Source organism: Mastigoproctus giganteus, chromosome 12, assembly GCF_048544385.1.
Source record: "Mastigoproctus giganteus isolate SK-2022 chromosome 12, ASM4854438v1, whole genome shotgun sequence".
NCBI classification, from domain to species: domain Eukaryota; kingdom Metazoa; phylum Arthropoda; class Arachnida; order Uropygi; family Thelyphonidae; genus Mastigoproctus; species Mastigoproctus giganteus.
Genome location: NC_143586.1, coordinates 71,641,126 through 71,664,417, shown reverse-complemented (window position 1 = coordinate 71,664,417; position 23,292 = coordinate 71,641,126). Strand labels below are relative to the sequence as shown.

General features: G+C 37.3%; 1 protein-coding gene across 1 annotated transcript in view; it reads left to right on the top strand.

Moving 5' to 3' along the window:
* Window positions 1-23,292, top strand: part of phtf (putative homeodomain transcription factor) — a 210,028-nt gene that overhangs the window by 7,507 nt on the left and 179,229 nt on the right. The window contains exon 4 of the mRNA XM_090385805.1: window positions 5,297-5,393. Within this exon, the coding sequence (XP_090241931.1) occupies window positions 5,297-5,393 (97 nt within the window). The remainder of the gene's footprint in view (window positions 1-5,296; window positions 5,394-23,292) is intronic.

Here is a 23,292-nt window from a genome sequence, read left to right as displayed (position 1 = left end):
TTTTGATTCATTTGTAGAGAAATGAATCACTATTTGTTAAAGGGACATCAATCATTTTTCAGGCCATTTTTTTATTTTATTTAGTTTTCATTAGGTATGAAATAGCTCTATCAATTGGTGTTAAAAGAGCATCAGTCAAAGCTATTTTCTTTGAAAAATCAAGCATTAAAATTCTTGGTTTTTGTTAAAAGGGCATGAGTCAGTGAATGATACCCTTTTAACAACTAGTCTTGTAGGTATTCAAGATAGCATATGCATGGCATCCATCTTATTCTCTACAACTTGTTGCTTTATTTAAACATTAAATTAAATTGTTTTTCATCGTTTTCTAGTCATCATCTTGTATATAAACTGTTTATTTCTGTTTATAATTACTTAAATTTAGTATAATTGAAAGTGATTCTAATAGTGTTAATGCAATAGATATTGCAAAGAGAAAAAGGTGCCATTTTGATGAATAAAAAGGAAATAAAATTAAGTGGGCTAAAATCAAAAGGAGAAGCACATGTTAATTTCAATGGAATTCTTGTTGAGGTAAAGAAATTTGCTCGATCATGCAGATAAGTAAGCCATTTTAAGTAATTATTTTCTGGTGATTATTGAAAAAACTATGTGTCCTTTTGTTTTTTTCATTGTAGATGCAAAATAGAATGTTTTATTGCTTGGAGAAGAAAATTTGAGAGACATTTTTTCCAAATTTTATGATATTAAAACCAAGAATGAGCAAGATTTATACATTCAATGACTTATTGATGTTGTACCAATAAAACAAAGGTAGCCAAGAATTGTTGATAATTGTAGTGGCCTCAGCGTTTATGTGGCCATATTGTTCATGGTCAAAATCACAGCGGCCTCTGGCTCACCAGAGTTTCCCTGGTAAGTCTTATGGCCAGTCCACCTCTTTTTTTTTTTTTTTTGTTGTTAGTTGTTGGCGCATCGGCTTCTGCGGCCATAATGCACCTCCCAAGGTTCTTGCACTATTCTGATCCAAGCCCGAGGTGGGATTTGAACCCGCAACCTTTGGGTTGCCAGGCAGGCACTTTACCCACCCCGCTAGCCCGGTTGGCAGTCCACCTCTGGTCACAATGTCAAATGTCATCTACTGAATGGATTCAAAAGGCAAGAAAGTATGTATAAAGGCACCAGTTTCTGTCTGTCTGTAGGCGCCTCCATAGCCAGGTGGGAAGGAGCAGCAGTGCGTAGCACACGCTTCTTGATTAGACCGGGGTTTGAGCCCGCCACCACCAAATACAGAGGATACGGAAAGGTCAGGGAATGACCACCGCATATCCCTGGGGAATATGGCCTTAGTTGCTAATGCTCCTAAAAACCAAATAACAAACAAAGAATTGGAAATTTTAAAGTACAAGAAAAAATGCCAGAAGATTGAAGGGGGAAGATACATTAGCTACAGTCTTCCTTTAGATACAAAAATTAAAGTAAGAGAACACATCCAATCTTTTCCTTTGAAACATTTGCACTATTCAGGGAAAAAAATTCACTATCTTAGTGCTGATTTAGATATTACAACAATGTTTAAATTATTTAAAAGAAAATATCCGAAATAAAAATTTAGCTATTATTATACATTTTTCAAAGAAAATTTTTATTGTAATATGGTAGGCTGCAGATTGATACTTGCTGCACTTGTGAAGAAATAAAATTAAAAATTAGATCACCTCAATTAAATTATTCAAGCAAATGAACCAGTGTAGTTGAATTGACAGTTCATCAAAAAAAGAAGCAAAAAAATTTTACTCTGCCTTAAGTCATGAAACCTCAGAAGATGGAAAGAAGGAAAATCATGTATTGTCACTTGCTTTTGAATTCATGCATAATTTATCACTGCCAAATGTGCCAGTTCATGAACTCTTTTACCTTAGACAGTTGACTCTAGATTTATTTTGTATCAACAACATTAAGGAAAATAAAAGTCGTACTTTTACTTTAGCATTAGTAGAGGCATATGATGCAAGGAAGCAAGCTTATACAGCATCAGCCAAAAAAAACCAAAAAAAAAAGCAACTTCCCATTTCACCTATCCATTCGCTCCAAACGTTCGTCCACTTCTTCCTTGAATTTATTTAAGCTATCTACTTCCACAACGACAGGTGAAAATTTGTTCTGGCAATCAACTACCTGCTGGTTAAAGGCAAATTTTCTCACATCTATTTGACAACTGTTGTTTCTCACATCTATTTGACAACTGTTGTTCAACTGAAATTGAGGAACAGGTTTGCAATCTGAGCAAGAGGAAGAATACCATCAGCATTGAGCCTGCTCAATCCATTCAAGGCCTTATACACCTCAATCAGATCACCTCACGTGAGTCCAGTCTTCACATGCTACAATTTGCAGAGCTTAAGCCTTTCTTTGTAAGAGCACCCCCTTTGTTCCCTTCATCAGTCTTGTTGCCCTTCTCTGCTCTTTCTAGCAACTCTACATCCTTCCTAAAATGAGGCTTCCAGACCAGTATGCAGTACTCAAGGTGTGACCTGACCATTGCCTTATACAAGGGGATAATCACCTCATTGACATATGGGTATATCATTGACAATACCCCATGACTTAATCTGACAGACTGTCTGCACTGCTCAGAAAACTTCATACCTGACTGCACAATTACCCTCAGGTCTCTTTCATTCTCCACTACCCTGTGTGTAATACATTTCTCTAGGGTTACTTCTACCCATATGCAGTACTTTGCATTTGTCAAAGTTAAACTTCATGCCACTTCTCAACCCATCTGCCCAACTTTTCCAGATCCTGTTGCAGCAGCATACTGTCATTACTGTTATTAACAACCCTGCCAACCTTTGTATCATCTGCAAACTTTGACATTAAGCTTGATATACCTTCATCAGTATCATTGATAGATATACAAAAGAACAATAGGCCCAACACAAAACCCTGGGGGACATCACTAATAACATTAGTCCACAAAGAGCAGTGTCCATTGATTACCAATCTCTGTCTTCTCCCACACAACCATCCTTTTATCCATTGTAGCAACTTACCCTTAATGCCATACTCCTCCAATTTGTACAGTTAGTCTTTCATGTGCAACAGCATCAAAAGCTTTCCTGAAATCCATGTATATGGTATAAAAATTATTTTTTGAATCCAGTTTCTTTGTGACGACATCATAGTATCCAATCAAATTGGTCAGAGAAGACCTCCACTTAAAAAGCCCATGCTGTGTTTGAATTATTACTGCAGTCTTGTCTAGATGATCCTGCAATGCTTCTTTAACCAGTGGTTCCATTATTTTCCCTGGAACAGAAGTAAAACTACAGGTCTGTAATTTGTGTCACTCTTTGATCCTCCTTTTGTGAATTGGAGATACATTTGCACATCTTCAGCCTGTGGGGACTTCCCTTGTGGCCAAGGATGCTCTCATAATTATGGCTAAGGGTTTTGCTTACTTCCTTTGCTGCCTTCTGTAATATAACTGGATAGATCCCATCAACCTCAGGTGCCTTTCTTATGTTTAACTTCAACAATTTCTCCTCCACTTTGCTTTCAGTTATTACAAAATCATTTAACTCCCTGTTAGAGTTGATAAACATCTGGCCTTCTCCTCCTTGAATAACTCATGTGTGAATGTAGGTGCAGAATACTTATTTAGTTTGGCAGCTATCTGAGAATGATTATCTACAGTGAAACCATTGATATCAAGTGGACCAATCCGATTCATCCCCTTCCTTTTAGAGTTTATATAAGTAAAGAAGTCTTTGCATCCTTTACCATACACTACACAGCTAATATCTCATACATTCCATCCGCAGAAAACATTATGGAGCAGATCCAAGGGGTCACAGGACAGCCATCATACATCAACCAATTGTTGGGTACTGCATAGCCAGTTCAGTGGTAAAGCAGCTGAACATATGCCTAGTATCATGGTCACTAATGTAAAATGGCATTTAGAGTAGCATCATTCACAGCATTCATGGACTGTATAGAGTGACAAATCTTACTATACATTGTTTTGTTTACATGGTGTGTTTGTGTGTGGTGTTTGCTTGGACAGTATTGCAGTGTTATTAGGACTTGGTCCATTGGTGATAGTGCCTGATGCTATAAATTGTAAGGCCTTGTACATTTTGGATAGTTGTACACTACACTAGGCAGCACTGTGGAAATAGTCCCTGTCAGTATCTGAATTACAATGCTTCACATCATACAGGACTGATTTGTGAACAATGACATTGAAAAGTTGAACTGGCTGGCTCAATGCCTGGACTTTGACTACATCAAACACCGGCAGGACAAATTGGAGTGCTTGATTAGGCTGTGGCCAAAATGGCCTTCTTTCAGACTGGCTCTGGTAAGCTTTATATTAGGAATGGGAGTGAATTCTGGCTGGCGCATACCAGTAGTTAGTAGAAAGCACCCAGGTGGGTGAGGCTGTCATATATACCAAAGGTGCCTTAGTATATATTATTAAAAGGCTTTTGAATTAAAACCTTTATTTTTTGAAAATATTTATGTATGTCTTTATACTTTTGATCATGTAGTGTATATCATATAGAAAATCTGAACTGACAAATGGTCATTGACTGTCATTTAATCTGACCATACACAATATAATGTAAAGATAATCTAGTTATAATGTTTAATGTTAACGGAGCATTTTTTCAGTTTTTACCCTTGAGTGGTGTAGTAAAACTAATTTTGTAACTATTATTGCTAATTATCCTGCATGCTCATACCATTTTGAGTAATCCTTATTATTAGCCCAGCTAATAATAAGGATTATTAGCTGGGCTAATAATCCTTATTTGGAAAAATAAATAAATACCAAGGTATTTATTTATTTTTCCAAAAGATCATTTCATAAATAACTGTAGTGTGCACATTATACAAAAAATAACACTGCTTAGTATAGGGAGTTATACTATCCCATGACTTCACACTCCATATCCATATTCAGGTTTGCTCATTTACACTTGGTGTCACAATATAAATGTAAATACCTCTACCTTCTGCAGTTTCATCCATACATCTGCTACGTTCACCTGCTCTCTGTGGCATTTGCAAAATCAACAGTTTGAATTCAATGTGTTTATTTGTTAGCATCTTGATACTTTGATAACCGATGTATGCATGTGTGCACTCTTTCATACAGAGAAATTTATGTATGGCTTGAAAGTATAAGGTACTATGAAGAGAAAGCACCTTAAACATGAACTGTTTAAGCAGGTTTAGCTTTATCTATTCATTTCTGAAAGTAATATTTATCTGAACTTTAGAAATTTGATAAATATTGAACCATCTTAACTCTTTTTAATAGGATCAACTTTCCCCAAAGTTAAACCACAACATGGGTGGATTGCAGCTACATCAGCTGGTCTTGTGCGTGTTCTTCTTTTGCCTTTTTTCTTTAAATGGTGAGTTAATGAACTAAATTTATGATTATATAAAAGCTAGAACAAAATAGACAGGATGCTAAATAAGGGATTATTATCAGTAATTAGTCATCATTCATATTTAGATAATGTTGTTTTCATTAAACATTGCTTCATGTTTATTGTTGAGTGCTGCTGCATATATGATATTTAACTGCCTCTGGAGAATGTATAATAGTGACAGACTGGTATATGTAAATGAGGTCTGAAATATTGTCAGTACATGCTACAAATGTAAATATATAAATTTTTTAACCTTAATAAATAAGGATACCACAGAACTTTTTTTTGAATTAAAATTGGTTAGATAAGACCTATAGAGGGTCTACATATTTTCATTATCTACAAGCACACTAGTATTGTGCTGCAAGAGCCGAAGCTCATCCACACTTTATTGCTCTTGTAGTGGAAAATATTACTTTTCGGTCCTTAGCCACACTCTCCCATCTGAAAAGTCAGATGTAGGAGGGCATGTTACCACCCATGGAGGCGGATCTCTATTATCTAAACTTTATCTCTCTTTTAACTTAAAGCATTTGAATCTTGAAATCAACATGAAATCAATGCATTTACAACTCATTGAGACAATTTGTTTCTTAAAAAAAAACTTTTAACTCTATAAAACTCACAGTATTTTTGTATATCATAAAACTCACAACATAAAACTGTAAAGTTTAAATACTCATAAACTACTAAAATATAAACTCACTATTTACATATATACATATTTACAATTACCCTCCCTTCCTTCTCAAGTGAATGGCACTCGTGAAGTTCAGGAAGGCAATATATTTTTCTTTACTTTGAAAAAGCTCATGGCAGCTATACAAGTCTGTGCCAAGCCTTCCTACAAATTCTCTTATATCATCGTACCTTAGACAATATTTCATAATGTACTCCATATCTTCAGTGCACCCACATCTATGTAATTCATTAGACTCTACTTCAAGCTCTACCAATCTTTTTCTAAGCCCATGTCCCATCACCAGCATGGTCACAAACATGCCAAGACTAGGCCAATGATGTAACTTCATCTTATTAACTGTGTCGACTCCAGGAATAAACTCATGAGTGACACGGCCCAACTCAGAACCATCCCACCTTTGTTGCCACATAATTCAACTTGTAACCTCTTTTTCTCCTCCTTTAAATCTAACCTATTAAGACTTCATACCCATAATTTCAATACATAAGTTTTTCTTAGTGGTATACTCTAAAGATTTCTTGACAAATTACTAAATCTATAGGTTCTTTGCCTGCAGCAACTTGCAAGGCATTGTTTGAGATGGTTCTACATGCCTGTGTCACTCCAAGCAGGGCAAATCTCTGCACAGAAAGTAGACTCCTTCAAACATGGCTATTATTCACTCTATAACCCTATGCCCTGCAAGCATATACCATTATCGATATACAAACACATTTATATAGAAGATCAAGGGTCTTCCCCTGATCCCCCAATCGACTCACACTACTTTCTTCAACTTCATATAAACCCATTGCATTTTATCCTTTATAAACCGTATGTGAGGCAAGAATGTCGACCTTTCATCTACAGTAACCCTCAAGTATCTGACCAAGGGGCATTTGATATGGGGCTATTAAACAGCTTCACTGTCAGGTGACTACTTTCGCTCAGCTTACCTCTTAACATTACCATATGGGTCTTGCTATGTGAGATTTCCATTTTACGTTTCTTAACCCAGGTCTCCACCATTGACAAAGTCATTCTAGATCTTTCTTCAAGCTGCTTCCTCGACCGCCCATACACCAACAACATTAAGTTGCCAGCATAGGCAATCAGGTCGTAGCCTGTTCATGGTTTTTCCAATAATTCATCTATTACTATATTCCAACCATATGGTCCAGTGATGGATCCCGGAGAGCACCTCTCATCACTCTTTTCTTAATTTTAGTGAACTTTGTTATTATACTCACATATCTCTCTCCCTAAAATAACTGTTCAAGATCCCATACATCTGAATGGTACATCTAATCTCTCTTAAGCGAGCAAAGAAATGCTACTATAATTGATCAAATGCCCCCTTAAAGTCAATAAAGATGTCCAAGACATAGTTCTCTAGAGTCCCCTGAACTTTTTACACAACATCATGCACAGCACCTTCAGTAGATCTACCACTCCTAAACCCATATTGCCTGGAGCTGCACATCTTTTTCTCTTCATAAACTTTATTAATTCTCATCATAATTAACCTTTCTAACACCTTTCCCAATACTGGTATCAGAGCAATGGACCTATATGAAGAGGGATCTTTACATCCTTTTCAGGATTCTTGAGTACAATCTTTACATATAATTCTTTTCAAAAACTTGGAAATATTTTATCCTTCAGACATTTATTATATATATACAGTAGTTCCTGCCCATGTTTCAAACCAAATTTCTTCACAACTTCAGGTAAGATACCATCATTACCTGATGCCTTCTTATTCTTGGTTTTTCTAGAGCTACCTTTAACTCTTTCATTGTAAAGTTTGACTCATTTCCCTCTCCTTTATATTCAGAATTCAGTCGTCTAATCATCTTTTGTCTTCATTCTCAGTCCCTTCGTGGTCCTTGAGAAACAAGGAGGAGAGCATGCAGTCTATGGAGGATATCCAATCATAACTTCTAATTCCACTGTTCTCTATAGTATGGTACAATCTGTCAACTTTAGTTTTATCAAACAACATTTTGTATGGCATACCCCATACATTTTCCTTCATGTTTTCATTCACATATTGCTGCTGCCAAGATAATTTTTTCTCTTTTTGTATCATAACCATATATTCACATCATAATTTAACCTTCATTTATTTCCTCTTCAATACCATTTCTTCTTAATCTTTGAAACATCCTCCTAGAACGTGTAACCCTCCTCCTCATCTCTGTCAGACGCGAATTCTACCAAGGTACAGAATGCTTGAAGTTCTGATACTTCTTCATAGAGCTGGCAGAAGCCTTCATCAAAATATCATATATGAACTAGACTCTTCCTCTGCTGGGCTGCTGTCTAACCTTTGATGATTCAATGTCAATAATCTTTCCACTTCCTCATCAAATCTATTCCAATTTACAGTCTTTACTGATAATCTATCCCTCAGTTCAGTTCGTCCTCCACTATCCTGGTCCTTTATTTCAAAATAAATGCATCAATGATCGCTGGTAGTCCAGCCCTCCTTAACATTCCAATCACTCACATTTCTCCATATTGACTCTGTAACAACAGCTACATCTATATTCGACTCTCCTTGTATAGTTGAAAAAGTAGAGGGCTGGTCCAGCCTATTTACAACATTCCATCGCTTAGTCATAAACAACTCTTCTAGCATCTCTCCTTGCCTATCAGTCTCAGAGCTTCCCCAGGAAGTAGAGCCCGAATTTGTATCTATCCCAATCACTATTCTTTTCCCTACTAGATCTTCACTCACTTTCTCTAAATAATTTATATATGGAATTATCTCATCTTTAAATCGACAGTAAAGACTTATAAAATATATACTCCCAATTTAACCGTTAATTTCTACATGTACTCCATGGGAGTATAACTTACTAACCTGTGTCACCACAAGATCTCTATTTCGTACAACAATAGCAGCCTGACAGGCGTCACCACTTTTGACAATCTTATCAGTCAGTCAATATCCTTTCTCCTCTCCTTTCACTACATATGGCTACTGCAGAAGGAGCAGGTCACCTCCAATTTCATCTAATTTTTTACTAGCCTGTATTGCAACATTATAAGACATTGTCCATTCAACTGCACTACTTTAAGCTTTTTTATTTCGTTATTCCTTCTATCCATAATTGGTTCTGTTTTTATATTGATTATAGAACATGTTATACTCTAAACACTCTTTACTTCTAATTGAATGGTTATAATCTATTCCCTTTCTTTTACAATTTACGCATATCGGATTTTTGTTTCTTTTTCAACAGTCTTTACAGAGGTTCCCCTCACCTCCACAGTGACCACATGTAGTTTTCCCTTTACATGGATGAGCGACATGTCCATATGCTAGACATTTAAAACATTTTGGTACGAGGACAAAGTCCTTCACCCTATAGGAGGACCATTGACAGTATATTCTACCTCTTTGTATTAACAGATCTCTCACTCTTTTAGTTACTTCAAAAATCCAGTTATTCATATTTCTTGCACTTACTCTTGAAACACTGTATTATCACACTTGCTTTAACATCTTATAGTGTAAAACATATTCCTGAAAATTTTGTTCCCACATTTCTTTTAATAATTCATCTTTCTCAATTTCCTTTTGAAACTCATATACTATAAGTTCTGGGCCAGGCTTCTTTGGAGTTTCAATCCTCAGACTAACCTTCTTCAATTTCCCATTCTCCTGTAATTCCTTCATATCAGATAAAATAAAGTTCTAGCAAAACCCTCTCGGTTTCTTATTTTCCTTATCTTTTAGCAGTAGCATTAGTAGAGGCATTTGATGCAAGAAAGCAAGCTAATGCAGCATCAGCCAAAAAAAAATAAAATAAATAAAATAAAATAAATAAATAAATAAAAAATAACCACTTCCACTTCACCCCCCTGTTCATTCGAAATACCTGTCCAGCTGAGTCTTAAACTTATTCAGGCTATCAACCTCCACGACAAGGGATGGATGTCTGTTCCACCAACCAACCACCCGCTGGCTAAAGGCAAATTTCCTCACGTCTATCCTACATCTGTCTTTCCTCAATTTGAATTTATGCCCACTCAGGTGATTATTCTGAGCAAGAGGAAGAATCCCATCAGCATTGAGCATGCTCAAACCATTCAAGGCTTTTTACACCTCTATCAGATCACCTCGCTGGTGCCTAGTCTCCAGACACTGTAATTTGCAAAATGTACCTTTCTTCGTAAGAGCACCCCTTTGTTCCATTCACTAATATTGTTGCCCTTCGTTCCAGCATTTCTACATCCTTCTTGAAATGAGGCCTCCAGACCTGTATACAGTACTCTAGGTGTGGCCTGACCATTGCCTTATACAAGGGAATGATCACCTCCTTATCCCTGCTAGAAAAATTCCTATATATCATCGACAATACACCATGAGCTACTCTTGCAGCCCGTCTGCACTGCTCAGAAAACTTCATATCTGCCTGCACAACCACCCCCAGGTCCCTTTCATTCTCTACCAATGTCAGTGTAGTACCACAGAGTTGATACATTGCTCTGGGGTTGCTGTTTCCCCTATGTAGTACTTTACATTTGTCAATGTTAAACTTCATTTGCCACCTCTCAGCCCATCTGCTCAACCTTTCCAGATCCTGTTGCAGTAGCATAGTGTCAGTGGTGTCCTTGACAACCCTGCCAACCTTCGTATCGTCTGCAAACTTGGACATTAAGCTTGATATACCATCATCAATATCATTTATAAATACAGAAAACAATAATGGACCCAATACTGAACCCTGAGGGACTCCACTAATAACATTAGTCCACGATGAGCAGTGTCCATTGATTACCACTCTCTGTGTTCTCCCCCTCAACCACCCCTTTATCCATAACAGCAATTTGCCTCCAATGCCACACTGCTCCAATTTGTGCAGCAGTCTTCCATGTGCAACAGTATCAAAAGCCTTTCTAAGATCCAAGTATATAATATCAAAGTTATTCCCTGCATCCAGTTCTTTTGTGACTGCATCATAGTATCCAATCAGATTGGTCAGGCAAGACTTCCCCTTAACAAAACCATGCTGTGTCTGAGCTATAACTGAAGTCTTGTCTAGATGATCCGGCAGTGCTTCTTTAACCAGTGCCTCCATTAATTTTCCGGGAACAGAAGTTAAACTAACAGGTCTATAATTACTTGTGTTGCCCTTTGATCCTCCTTTGTGATTTGGGGTCACATTTGCAAATCTCCAGTCCATGGGTACTTCCCCTGAGTCCAAGGAAGCTCTCATAATTATGGCTAAGGGTTTGCTTACTTCCTTTGCTGCCTCCTTTAATATAACTGGATAGATCCCATCCGCCCCAGGTGCCTTTCTTGTATTTATCTTCAACAATTTCTCCTCAACTTTACTCTCAGTTTTTACAAGATTCTCTAGCTTACTTCCAGAGTAAGCTAGAGAATCCACCTCTGGCATTTCCCTCTCTGAATAACTTCTCATTTGTGAATGTCGATGCAAAATATTCATTTAGTTTGTTAGCTACCTGAGCAATATCATCAACAGTTGACCCATCGATATCAAGTGGACCAATCTGATTCATCCTCTTCCTTCTAGAGTTTACATAAGTAAAGAACTCTTTGCTGTTTTTCTTTGCATCCCTTGCCAAAGATTTCTCGTAATCTGCCTTCGCCTGCCTAACCTCCTTTGTAACTTGGTTACAGATCAACTTATATCTATCATAGGCTTCTGTGTCACGTGTTAATTTGTATGTATCCCATGCATTTTTATTCTCTGCCATATGTCTCATTAGTTCATCTGACATCCATTTAGGACTAAACCTTGAACAATATTTCTTAGTTGGTATGTAAAGCCTAGTAGCATTCCAAGATAAGTTCTTTGAATGCTTCCCATTTTGAATTTGCTGTTGGTAACATCATCAGTTGGTCCCACTGTATAGAATTTACATACTATCTCAGTCCATTTTAGTCGCCTTTACGAAAGCGATAACCCTTTCCCTTTACCCCTAATGGTAGTTACCTCTTTGAGTAAATCCCACTTCAGCACACTGTGATCACTGCCACCTAGTGGTTCATTTACCTGCAGATTCTTAATGCATGAAGAATTACTACTGATAATCAAATCAAGAGTATTACTCCCTCTAGTTGCCTCCCGAACATGCTGATGTAGAAAACAATCATCCAATAAATCCACAAAAGCCTTGCTAGTGTGTGAGTGACCATCCCCCAAATTCCAGTCAATATCTGGGAAATTAAAATCCCACATTATAAGACTCTCTGATTTACTGACCCACTCTGTTTCCCTGTACAATTTCTTATTATTCTCATCAGAGTCATTAGGTATAGCACACTCCTACTCTCAATTTTGATCTCCCAATGCTTATGTCTCAACAAACTGACTCGACACTGCTCCGTTCAGCAGTGTCGACTGGCTTCACTTCCTTGGATTTTATGTATTTCTTAACTAATAGCATAACCCCTCCTCCCTTCCTATCCTGTCTATCCCTTCTGTAGACATTGTACTCCCCAAATTCCAGTTCTGCATTCCTTATATCTGTATGACACCATGTCTCTGAAATCCCCACAATATCTGCCTTTGATGTTTTGAGCAATACCTCAAATTCATCAAATTTATTTACTAAACTCCTAGCATTGGTGTATATGCAAGTATACATGCAACTGTTCTTTTTCTTAGCTACCCTAACAACCCATGTGTTTACTTGTACCCCAATGATTCCCAGCAGTCTCTGAAATATCCTGCATCTTATTTTCCAGGCTGCAGCTCATTCCAATAGAAGCAGTGCAAGAATTACTTTCACCTCTGCCAGTGACTACTGTTAATCTTTTAGTCCTTGTATCCCCCCCCCAATCTAGCAGTTTTCCGACCCACCTAACACTGCCTCGATAGCATCAGCAAACATTCTTGCACCCTTTCTATTTAAGTGTATCCCATCTCTGTTGAAGCAGTCTCTCCTGTTAACAAGTACAGACTAGGCTGAAAAAAATTCTACCCCTTGAGCCTTGCAGAATCTTTCCAGGGCCGAATTGATCGACAGGGCCCTCATCATATACTCCCTCCTATCGTGTCTGGGCAGAATTGCAGACACTTTCAAATTCAACCCTAATTCACGGCTTTTTTTCAACAGTGACCTGTACTTGTTAAGTAGTTCCGCTGGTCTCCTACTCTTAATATCATTAGTGCCAACATGTACAACTATATCACCTTTTGTGCCCTTAAAAGATGATATCCGCTCTACAACATCATCAGCCTTTTCCCCTGGCAGACATACCCTGGTCCTGTTCCACCTATCCTTTTTACAAAGCATGTTTCCCGTTTTCCTTTGGCACCAGCGCATTCTGCCTTGGGTCTGCCGGCGTGTTGCTTGATGACCAAGTGCAAGCTCTGGCATTGGTGTGGGCAGCTGAGAGCTTGATGGGCCCCTCACTTTTAATCCGAGGGCATCCACCCTATCCTTCAAGCTCTCATATAGGCCCATAACAACGCTGAGTTGTCGCCTGATTTCCTTACACTCCTTGCATCGCGCACACACAGACATCCCCCATGGCAGTATCATGTCCCGTACCCGACTGCTCCACAAACATCAAGCAAGTAGTGCATTTTAATAGGCTGTGATTCAGAGGGCAACTGCCCCCCTCAGTTCTCCCCTGAGCCACAGCACTCCCATTAGCTTGAGCCTTTTGCTTTGCTGCTCTGGTCTGAGTCATGATTTCGATTTAATTTCAATAAAATTTCAATTTCAGTACAAAATTAAAACCCTAAACTTATATCCCAACACAGTTATAACGATATATATTTTTGTTTCAGTATCAAGTGTTATCTACGAAATCCCTTTATATAACTTCCGTATCAAGTTAAGTATTAATTATTTATTTTTTACTAATTATTTATGTTACGTAACCCAAGTCGTTATATGTATAGTTAAAAGTACAATTTAATTGACAATGAAGTTCAACAAGATTAATTATCTGATTAATTGACAATATTATGTACTGTACTATACTATACTATATTAAGCTTATGCTATCTATTATCGCGTAACAATGGCGGCAATTTACGAACGGTAAACACGTGGATTTGATACCCTTTCCGATACTAAGTAATACCTACAAAATCTCTATCTAAGTTACTTTAAACTAAGTATCGTAAATAGGAATATAAAGCTACTCTAGAAAATAAGTTAATTTGCCAATTGAAGCTAATAAAACAGAAAATAAATCAGAAAAAACTTCTCTGTTCCAGGAGTGGCAAAAATGTACATCCGCACAGGCTACATTTGTTCTCGTCTCATCTTCTTAACTTTTACTTTATTCATACTTGGCCTTATTTCTTCCTGTAATTTTTTCTCAACCTCTTTGCTTGTCTTTATCTCATCCTTATCTGCTTTAACTATGGTCACACTAGTATCCTTTTCCTGCTTTTTTTTCAGTACCTATATCCATTTTTAAAATAGAGGCATAGGAGGCAAATTGTTGCTCCCTGATCTTGAGCCAAAGACTGACAATCTCTAATTCTAGACGTCAAAACTGTATTTTCTACATATAACTTAATGGCCTTGTCTTCAAGTGTGCCCACATGGCCAATTACTATTCATGGCTGCACGGGTCACTCTGTTTGCATCACAAAATAAGAATTTGTGGAGATTGATCCGAGTCTTTCTTATCTCCATGAACTCTTCCCACACATCTTTTCCATTCCAGTTCTCTCACTATCTTCTATGTCCATTTCCTGTATAATCTCAACTTCAGGTTCACCTTTCCTTGGTCTCTTTTTTGCCCTAGTTCTTTTTTCATCTTTTCCCCCTTGATTTTCTTTACCACCTTGTCCTTTACTAACTTGACATTGACTCTCATCTTTACCTCCTTCTTTACTACTCTGACCTTGACTAGATTCTTCAACATGCACAACTGCTTCCTTTAACTGGATTTATTCCTCATGTACTTCTTCCATTTCCACCTCTGTCAGTGATCCATCCCACCTGAATGAGGACTCTTCAACCCTTTCATCTGCCATGGTAACAGGCCTGAGATCAACAAATGCTCTCCGACGCTCCTTTTCAGGACCTTTAGTGAAACACTAAAAATAATATAAAAGTTCAAACCTATAAAATTTTAAAACTCACAAAATCACAAGTCCAGCCAAAGGTAAGTCCACATCAGTTACTAGGATCACCTATTCACTTCTGTCCTCTCAGTCACTTGTCTACTTCTCTTTGCTGACCTGGACAATCCAGGTCGCCCACCCCAGTCCACGTGGAGGTGGAAGTCTCCGCAAACTTTTTGGCAGAGACAAGCAAAAAGTCTAAAATACAAATCTCACTTTAGACAATATTGCTTTATATGCACTGAGTTCACAACCAATAAATGCTTTGCCCTGGGACTTAGAGGGTCTACAATACCGTTCCCCACAATAGCTACCAAGTCTGTTTTAACATAAGTTAAAACAGACTTTGGTAGCCATCAGCTATGCAGTTTCTTACAGCCCTGTGGTGGGCCCTTGGAATCTTGTGCATCTTGGCTATTCTTGCCATATCAAGGTATACTGTTCCTTTGTTGTAGCTGGTCCTTATATTAAATAAGTCCAGTCACAATAAAAAATCTAAAATCAGGAGGTTGGCCTGCTAGATTTTTGGATTTTTGCTGCATAGAGTGGTTGAGGGTATAAGTGTATTATGTGAGTAATCCTGATGTGCAATCAATCTGGAACAGCATGATGCTCTCCCAAATTGATTGCATGTTATGGAATTTTGCTGGGAGTTCAGAGTTATCCTCTTTTATTAGTAATGTTGTTCTTATGATGAACTGGAATATTTGAAGTGGAAAGCAACAAGAAATCAAAATTTTAAGTTATTCAGATATTAAAATCTATCACGCTATTAGTTCAATAGAAGACCACTTGTTACTTAATAAATATGTACAATTATTGGACAAGTGCTTAATAAAGCACAATCCTCCTTAACATACAGTTGTCTCATTTTACAAGTTTCACAAATTTTAGTGCTATGGTATTTGATTATAAACTTGGCTTTACCTCTGTTCCTAAACATAAATTTATTCTTGCTTTAGGAGTGACTTTTTATTACACAAGAAGTAACAAATATTATAATAATTCATTTGTAAGCAAGCGAGAAAACAATTTGGCTTAATTGTAAGAATACGTTGGAAATTTTAATGACTACATTTTTAATAAAATTTACAAAATGACAGTATTACTGATATAGAATATAACTCTCTCATTTGAAATTTTCTCATGATTTTGTCATAAATTTCTAATCAGATAAATATCTCTGTTTCAGGTTAAACATTGATTTATACTAATCATCGACAAGAGAGAGAGATGTATTTAGAATTTAGCAGTAGTTTTTTTGGGATGGTACACAACGGTATGGCGTACTGGCACCTTCATTAACAGTGGGGCGCCTCCGTAGCCAGGTGGGAAGGAGCAGCAGTGCGTAGCACACGCTTCTTGATTAGACCGGGGTTCGAGCCCGTCACCACCAAATACGGAGGATGCGGAAAGGTCAGGGAATGACCACCGCATATCCCGGAGCAATATGGCCTTAGTTGCTAATGCTCCTAAATAACAAACAAAAAACAAACAAACAAACAAATTAACAGTGGCTTGTGAAATTTGTATGCAGTACACTTCAAAATTTGTAATATTCCGTAAATTTTTTTGCATGTTTACCTACTATTTTTACAACCTGAAAGGATCACTGCTTAAGATGAATATAAGGTGAATATTAAAGTGAATATATAAAAATAATGATACACCTGAAATTGAAAATATTCGAAAATTTTATTAAGTACAATACACTACTACATTTACTAAACAAAACATTTAATGAGAAAATTTTTTTGATAATTATCAAAATTTAAAATGCTGTTTTAATTCACTTTGTGCGTGGGCTGCAGATTGGACACCGCTGTGAATCAACTGTAAGCGCCCCCTCTGAGAATTAGGGGAAAGTAATTTTCTTTTACCCCAACAAATAATCATCTGTTGTTTCGCAGAAGTGCGTTATCCACATTTTTCCATAAATTTTCCCTTTCTCTGTTTACATGGTCACAGTAGCTGAATATCCAAATGACAATGACATTTTGGACAATTAAAAAAAAAAAAAAAATTCAAATTTAAGAACTAATAACAATACTGATGACGAGAGAAGGAAAACGAGGACAATGAAAGTATTAAACCTTCTAAACACGAATTATTGGCATTTGGTGAAAATGAAGTTAGAAAATTGTCATTGAGGTTACAGTTAAATGAAAGAAATACAATTCGTGGATTTCGGGAATACCTAATTGAAAAGATGGTTTCAGAAGAATTGAAGCATTTGATGGACGCTCTGAGTACGATACCAATTTCATCGAGTGAATGTGAAAGAGGATTTTCACAAATGAATCTGATCGCCAGCCTAACCAGAGCTTCGTTGATGACAAAACAGTTTCTTTACTACTGTTTCTTAAAATTGCAGGCCCACTGCTGACACACTCTAATACAGCAAAATATGTTGATTTGTGGCTACTTCGGAAATGTCATTCAGCAACAGACACAAACAAGAAAAGAAATCAGCATAGTGTGGTGGATGACAACTCAATAAAAATTTAGAATATTCTATAAAAACTTTATTATGAAATTTTTGTTACTAATTTTTGCTTATTATTTTTTACTTATTACTTATTTTTTTATCTTTCTATACATTTTTCCTCCTAGTGATATTTATTCAGCCATTGGGAAAAGAGATGCCGGTTACGCAACAAATACTAAAATACACTTGGTCGTCGACTTACGACCTATGCGACTTACGACCGGCCGCACTTACGACCACAAAGAAAAAAAAAAAATTAATTAATTAATAATAAATCAGGAAATCACTACTGGTGACACCCACAACCCAGGTGAGGAGGCACATCGATGACGGGAGGTCTGAAGACAGCACCAGGCACATACACCCAGTCGCTTTCAAGGATCTGTTGCGTGTGGTGTATTAATTAAAATTCTACTGAAATACGCATAAAATGTTTAGTAAAAGGAAAATGACTTCATCTACATATACGCCAGCTAAAAAGTCAAGGAAAGCTATTGATTTAGAGTGTAAAATGAAAATTATCCAGCAGTATGAAGGCGGAAAGAAAGTGAATACGATAGCATGTGACTTAAAGTTATCACATTCCACGGTATTGACGATACTTAAGGACAAAGAAAGAATTCGGGAAGCTGTGAAAGGTTCTGCACTTATTAAGTCTACAATTTTAACCAAACAACGACAGGAACCCATCCATGAAATGGAGAAATTGTTGTTTATGTGGATGGAAGATTTAATACAAAAAAATACACCCATGAGCCTTCACACAGTGCAAGCAAAGGCTAGAAGTTTGTTTCAGTTTAAAATCACGCGCCGGAGACGATTACACAGAAGATTTTCAGGCTAGTACTGGGTGGTTTAAGCGTTTTTAAAAAAAGATTTTCTTTGCATAATGTCTCTATAAATAAACATCTCCTACCTCAACCCAAGAACATGGCCCTGACGATGCACAACCCAGCACAAGCAAAGATTGAAAATTGATTTTGTAAATTTCATTTGTATTAATTTTTACATTAATTTTAGATTGTATTTTTGTGTTTACAGTACATTATGTACAATATAATTATAGATTGTAGTTTTGTTTTTTTATAAACAGTATGAATAATAAACCAGTTAAAATGTAGAGAACGTTTGAATTTAACCTCATAGAGAGAGAGATAGCCTAGGCGTAGAAACGAAGGTATATTCAGTATCGCTAAGTAAAAGATAAAAACATTACTGTATTTAAAATGAAAAATAAAAGATTATAAAAATAAATCATAAAGATGATAAAAAGATTAGAAAGGTTAAAAAATACTGTTAATAAATATATGGCCGACATACGACCAGATCGACTTACGACCTGTCAGTCAGAACGGAAGTCGGTCGTAAGTCGACGACCAACTGTACGTAATGGAAGCTTGTTTTACTGTGGTAAAACAAGCTTCTGCTTAAACGTGTACATGCTAGATAAACCTCATGCACGTGCTTTGTTTATCCAACATGACCACGCGGTACCATTCGTGATTTCTATATGTAACGTATTTATGTATTCATAGCTAAGGAAGAGACACACGCTGTGTTGAAAGCTTCTGTTAAGTATTTTATTTAATTATTTTTTTATCTAAAGAAGTGAGCGCAGTGAGCAGAGGGTGAAGCCCCCTAGTAATATGTACTTGAATAATAAATTTATGCTTAATAAACTGTGTTAATATACTTAATTTGTTGTTCTTATTCAAAAAACATTACTACTAAAGTAGCAATATTAGGAAATAATTTTTCATAGTACTGTACTGTACTTTTCATGTCCTTTTAATTTTCAATTTTTCCTGATAGCAAAGAATGAGTACCGGCACCTATTTTTTTACAAAAAAAGCACTGTAATTTAGTATTAATCATATGATGCAAGAATGGTTAATTCTGCACCAGCCAAAATTAAAGATAATTAATTAAAAATAATAAAATAAACTACCTGTTTAACTCCCTCCACACATAGGTATCTATCCAATTGAGGATAGATACCTATAGATAGATACCTACACCTATGGAGATACTTTATTCCAGTAATTAATAACGTCCTCCAATCTAGTCTGAATCTCTTCCCCTATAATTTTAATTTATGACCCCTATAATTCATAACAGTAAAAATTTCACCTTCATTCCTTTTACTTTCAGTACTCAGAGCTTTATATACCTCAATCAAGTTTCCTCTGAGGTGCTTAGTTTCAAAGCACTAGCCCACATATTCAAAGTCTTACTCATATGGATGTCCTTTTTCCAATTTCACCAGGCAAGTTACCCATCTTGGGGCCGTTTCAAGAAGCTTGATGTCTTTTATTAGTTTCAGTCTCCATATTTCGGCATAGTATTCCAAGTGTGGTCTTATAATTGCCTTATACAGAGGGTTTATGACTTCCCAACAACAGTAGCTGCAGGCAGAGGTGGAAATGATTCTTGCACTGCTTTTATTAGAATGAGCAGCAGCCTAGAAAGCAAGTTGCTGGGGATTTCAGGAACTGCTGGAGTCATGAAAAAAGTAAATACATGGGCTGTATTAGAGTAAGAACAGGTGCATGTATACTTGCATGTACACCAATGCTAGGAGTATAGTAAATAAATTTGATGAATTTGAAGTGCTGGTTATGACATCCAAGGCAGATATTGTTGGGATATCAGAGATATGGTGGCATTCAGATATAAGGGATGCAGAATCGGAATTTGAGGAGTGCAGTGTGTACAGAAAAGATAGGAAGGGAGGAGGGGTTATGCTGTTTGTTAAGAAACACATAAAATCTAAGGAATTGCATCCAGTTGACATAGATGGACAGTGCAATGTTGAGTCAGTTTAGTGTGACATAAGCACTGAGAAAGCAAAAATGAGGGCAGGAGTTTGTTATAGGCCTAATGACTCTGATGACTACAATGAACAATTATACAGAGAAATAGAGTGGGCCAGTAAATCAGAGTGTCTTATAATGGGGGATTTTAACTTCCCAGATATAGACTGGAACTTGTGGGTTGGTCATTGCACAACTGGAACAGGGGTAAAGGGAAGGGTTTTTGCTTTTGTAAAGGCAACTACAGTGGCCACAGAGATTTTTTAGGTTCTAAACAGTGGGACCAACTGATGATGTTACCAACAGAAAATTTTAAATGGGAAGCATTCAAGGAGGTAATTTTGGAAGCTAGGCTTTTTGTTCCAACTAAGAAATACTGCTCTAGGTTTAGGCCCAAATGGATGTCAGGTGAACAGATGAGACTTGTGGCAGACAAGAAAAATGAATGGGATGTACATAAATTGTCAGGCGACACAGAAACCTATGGTCGATACAAGCTAGTCTATAATCAAGTCACAAAGGAGGTTAGGCAAGCAAAGGTAGTTTATGAAGAATATTTGGCAAAGGATGCAAAGAAAAACAGCAAACACTACTTTACTTATATAAACTCTAAAAGGAAGGGGATGAATCAGTTTGTTCCACTTGATATCAATGGTTTGACTGTAGATGATCATTCTCTGACAGCTGCCGAACTAAATGAGTATTTTGCATCTACATTCACACATAAGGAGTTATTCAAGGAGGAGAGGGCCAGATATTTATCAAACTCAAAAAGGGAATTAAATGATTTTGTAAAAATTGAGAGCAAAGTGGAGGAGAAATTGTTCAAGTTAAACAGAAAAAAGGCACCTGGAGTAGATGGGATCTATCCAGTTATATTAAAGGAAGTGGCAAAGGGAGTAAGCGAACCCTTAGTCATAATTATGAGAGCATCCTTGGACGTGGGGGAAGTCCCCCATGGACTGGAGATGTGCAAATGTATTTACAATTCACAATGGGTGAATTGGAGATTCAAAGGGTGACACGAGTAATTACAGACCTGTTAGTTTAACTTCTGTTCCATGGAAAATAATGGAGTCACTTGTTAAAGAAGCATTGCACGATCATCTAGACATGACAACAGTAATAATTCAGACACAGTATGGGTTTGTCAAGGGGAAGGCTTGTCTGGTTAATTTGATTGGATGTTGTCACAAAAGGAACTGGATTCAAAAAATAATTTTGATATCATGTACTTGGATTTCAGGAAAGCTTTTGATACTGTTGCGCATGGAAGACTACTGTACAAATTGAACAGTATGGAATTAAGAGCAAGTTGCTACAATGGATAAAAGGATGGTCGAGTGGGAAAACACAGAGTGGTAAACAGTGGACACTGCTCTTCGTGGACTAATGTTATTAGTGGTGTCCCTCAGGGTTCGGTGTTGGGCCCATTGTTGTTTTGCATATTTATTAATGATATTGATGAAGGTATATCAAGCTTACTGTCAAAGTTTGCAGATGATACGAAGGTTGGCAGGGTTATTAATGACAGTAATGACAGTATGCTGCTGCTGCAACGGGATCTGGAAAAGTTGGGCAGATGGGCTGAGAAGTGGCATGAAGTTTAATTTTGACAAATGGAAAGTACTGCATATGGGTAGCAGTAACCCCGGAGAAATGTACCAACTGGGTGGTGTTACACTCAGAGTAATGGAGAATGAAGGAGACCTGGGGGTAATTGTGCAGTCAGATGCGAAGTTTTCTAAGCAGTGCAAACAGGCTGCCAGAGTAGGTCATTGGGTCTTGTCAATGATATACAGGAATTTTGCAAGCAGGGATGAGGAAGCGATTATCCCTTTGTATAAGGCAATGGTCAGGCCATACCTTGAGTACTGCATACAGGTCTGGAAGCTTCATTTTAGGAAGGATGTAGAGTTGCTAGAACAAGCACAGAGGTGCCTCCATAGCCAGGTGGGAAGGAGCAGCAGTGCATAACACATGCTTCTTGATTAGACCGGGGTTAGAGTCCATCACCACCAAATATGGAGGATGCGGAAAGGTCAAGGGAATGACCACCACATATTCTCGGAGCAATATGGCCTTAGTTGCTAATGCTCCTAAAAATCAAATAACAAACAAGCACAGAGAAGGGCATCAAAGATTGGTGAAGGGAATAAAGGGGTGCTCTTATGAAGAAAGGCTTAAGTTCTGCAAATTGCAGCTTCTGGAGACTAGGCACCTGTGAGGCGATCTGATTGAGGTGTATAAGGCCTTGAATGGATTGAGCAGGCTCAGTGTTGATGGCGCCTCCGTAGCCAGGTGGGAAGGAGCAGCAGTGCGTAGCACACGCTTCTTGATTTAGACCGGGGTTCGAGCCCGTCACCACCAAATACGGAGGATGCGGAAAGGTCAGGGAATGACCACCGCATATCCCGGAGCAATATGGCCTTAAGTTGCTAATGCTCCTAAAACCAAATAATAATAATAATAATCAGTGTTGATGAGATTCTTCCTCTTGTTCAGATTACAAACCTGAGAGTGCATAGATTCAAACCGAGGAAAGACAGTTGTAGAATAGATGTTCGGAAGTTTGCCTTTAGCCAGCCAGTAGTTGATTGCTGGAACAAACTTCTATCTGTTGTTGTGGAAGTTGACAGCTTAAATAAATTCAAGGCAATACTAGACAAACATTTGAAACAAATGGGTCAGTGAAATGGGAAGGGTTTTTTTTTTTTTTTTTTGGCTGATGCTGTATAAGCTTGCTTCCTTGCATCATGTGCCTCTACTAATGCTAATATGTTCGATAAATCATAAAAAGACACCATTTGCATTCCTT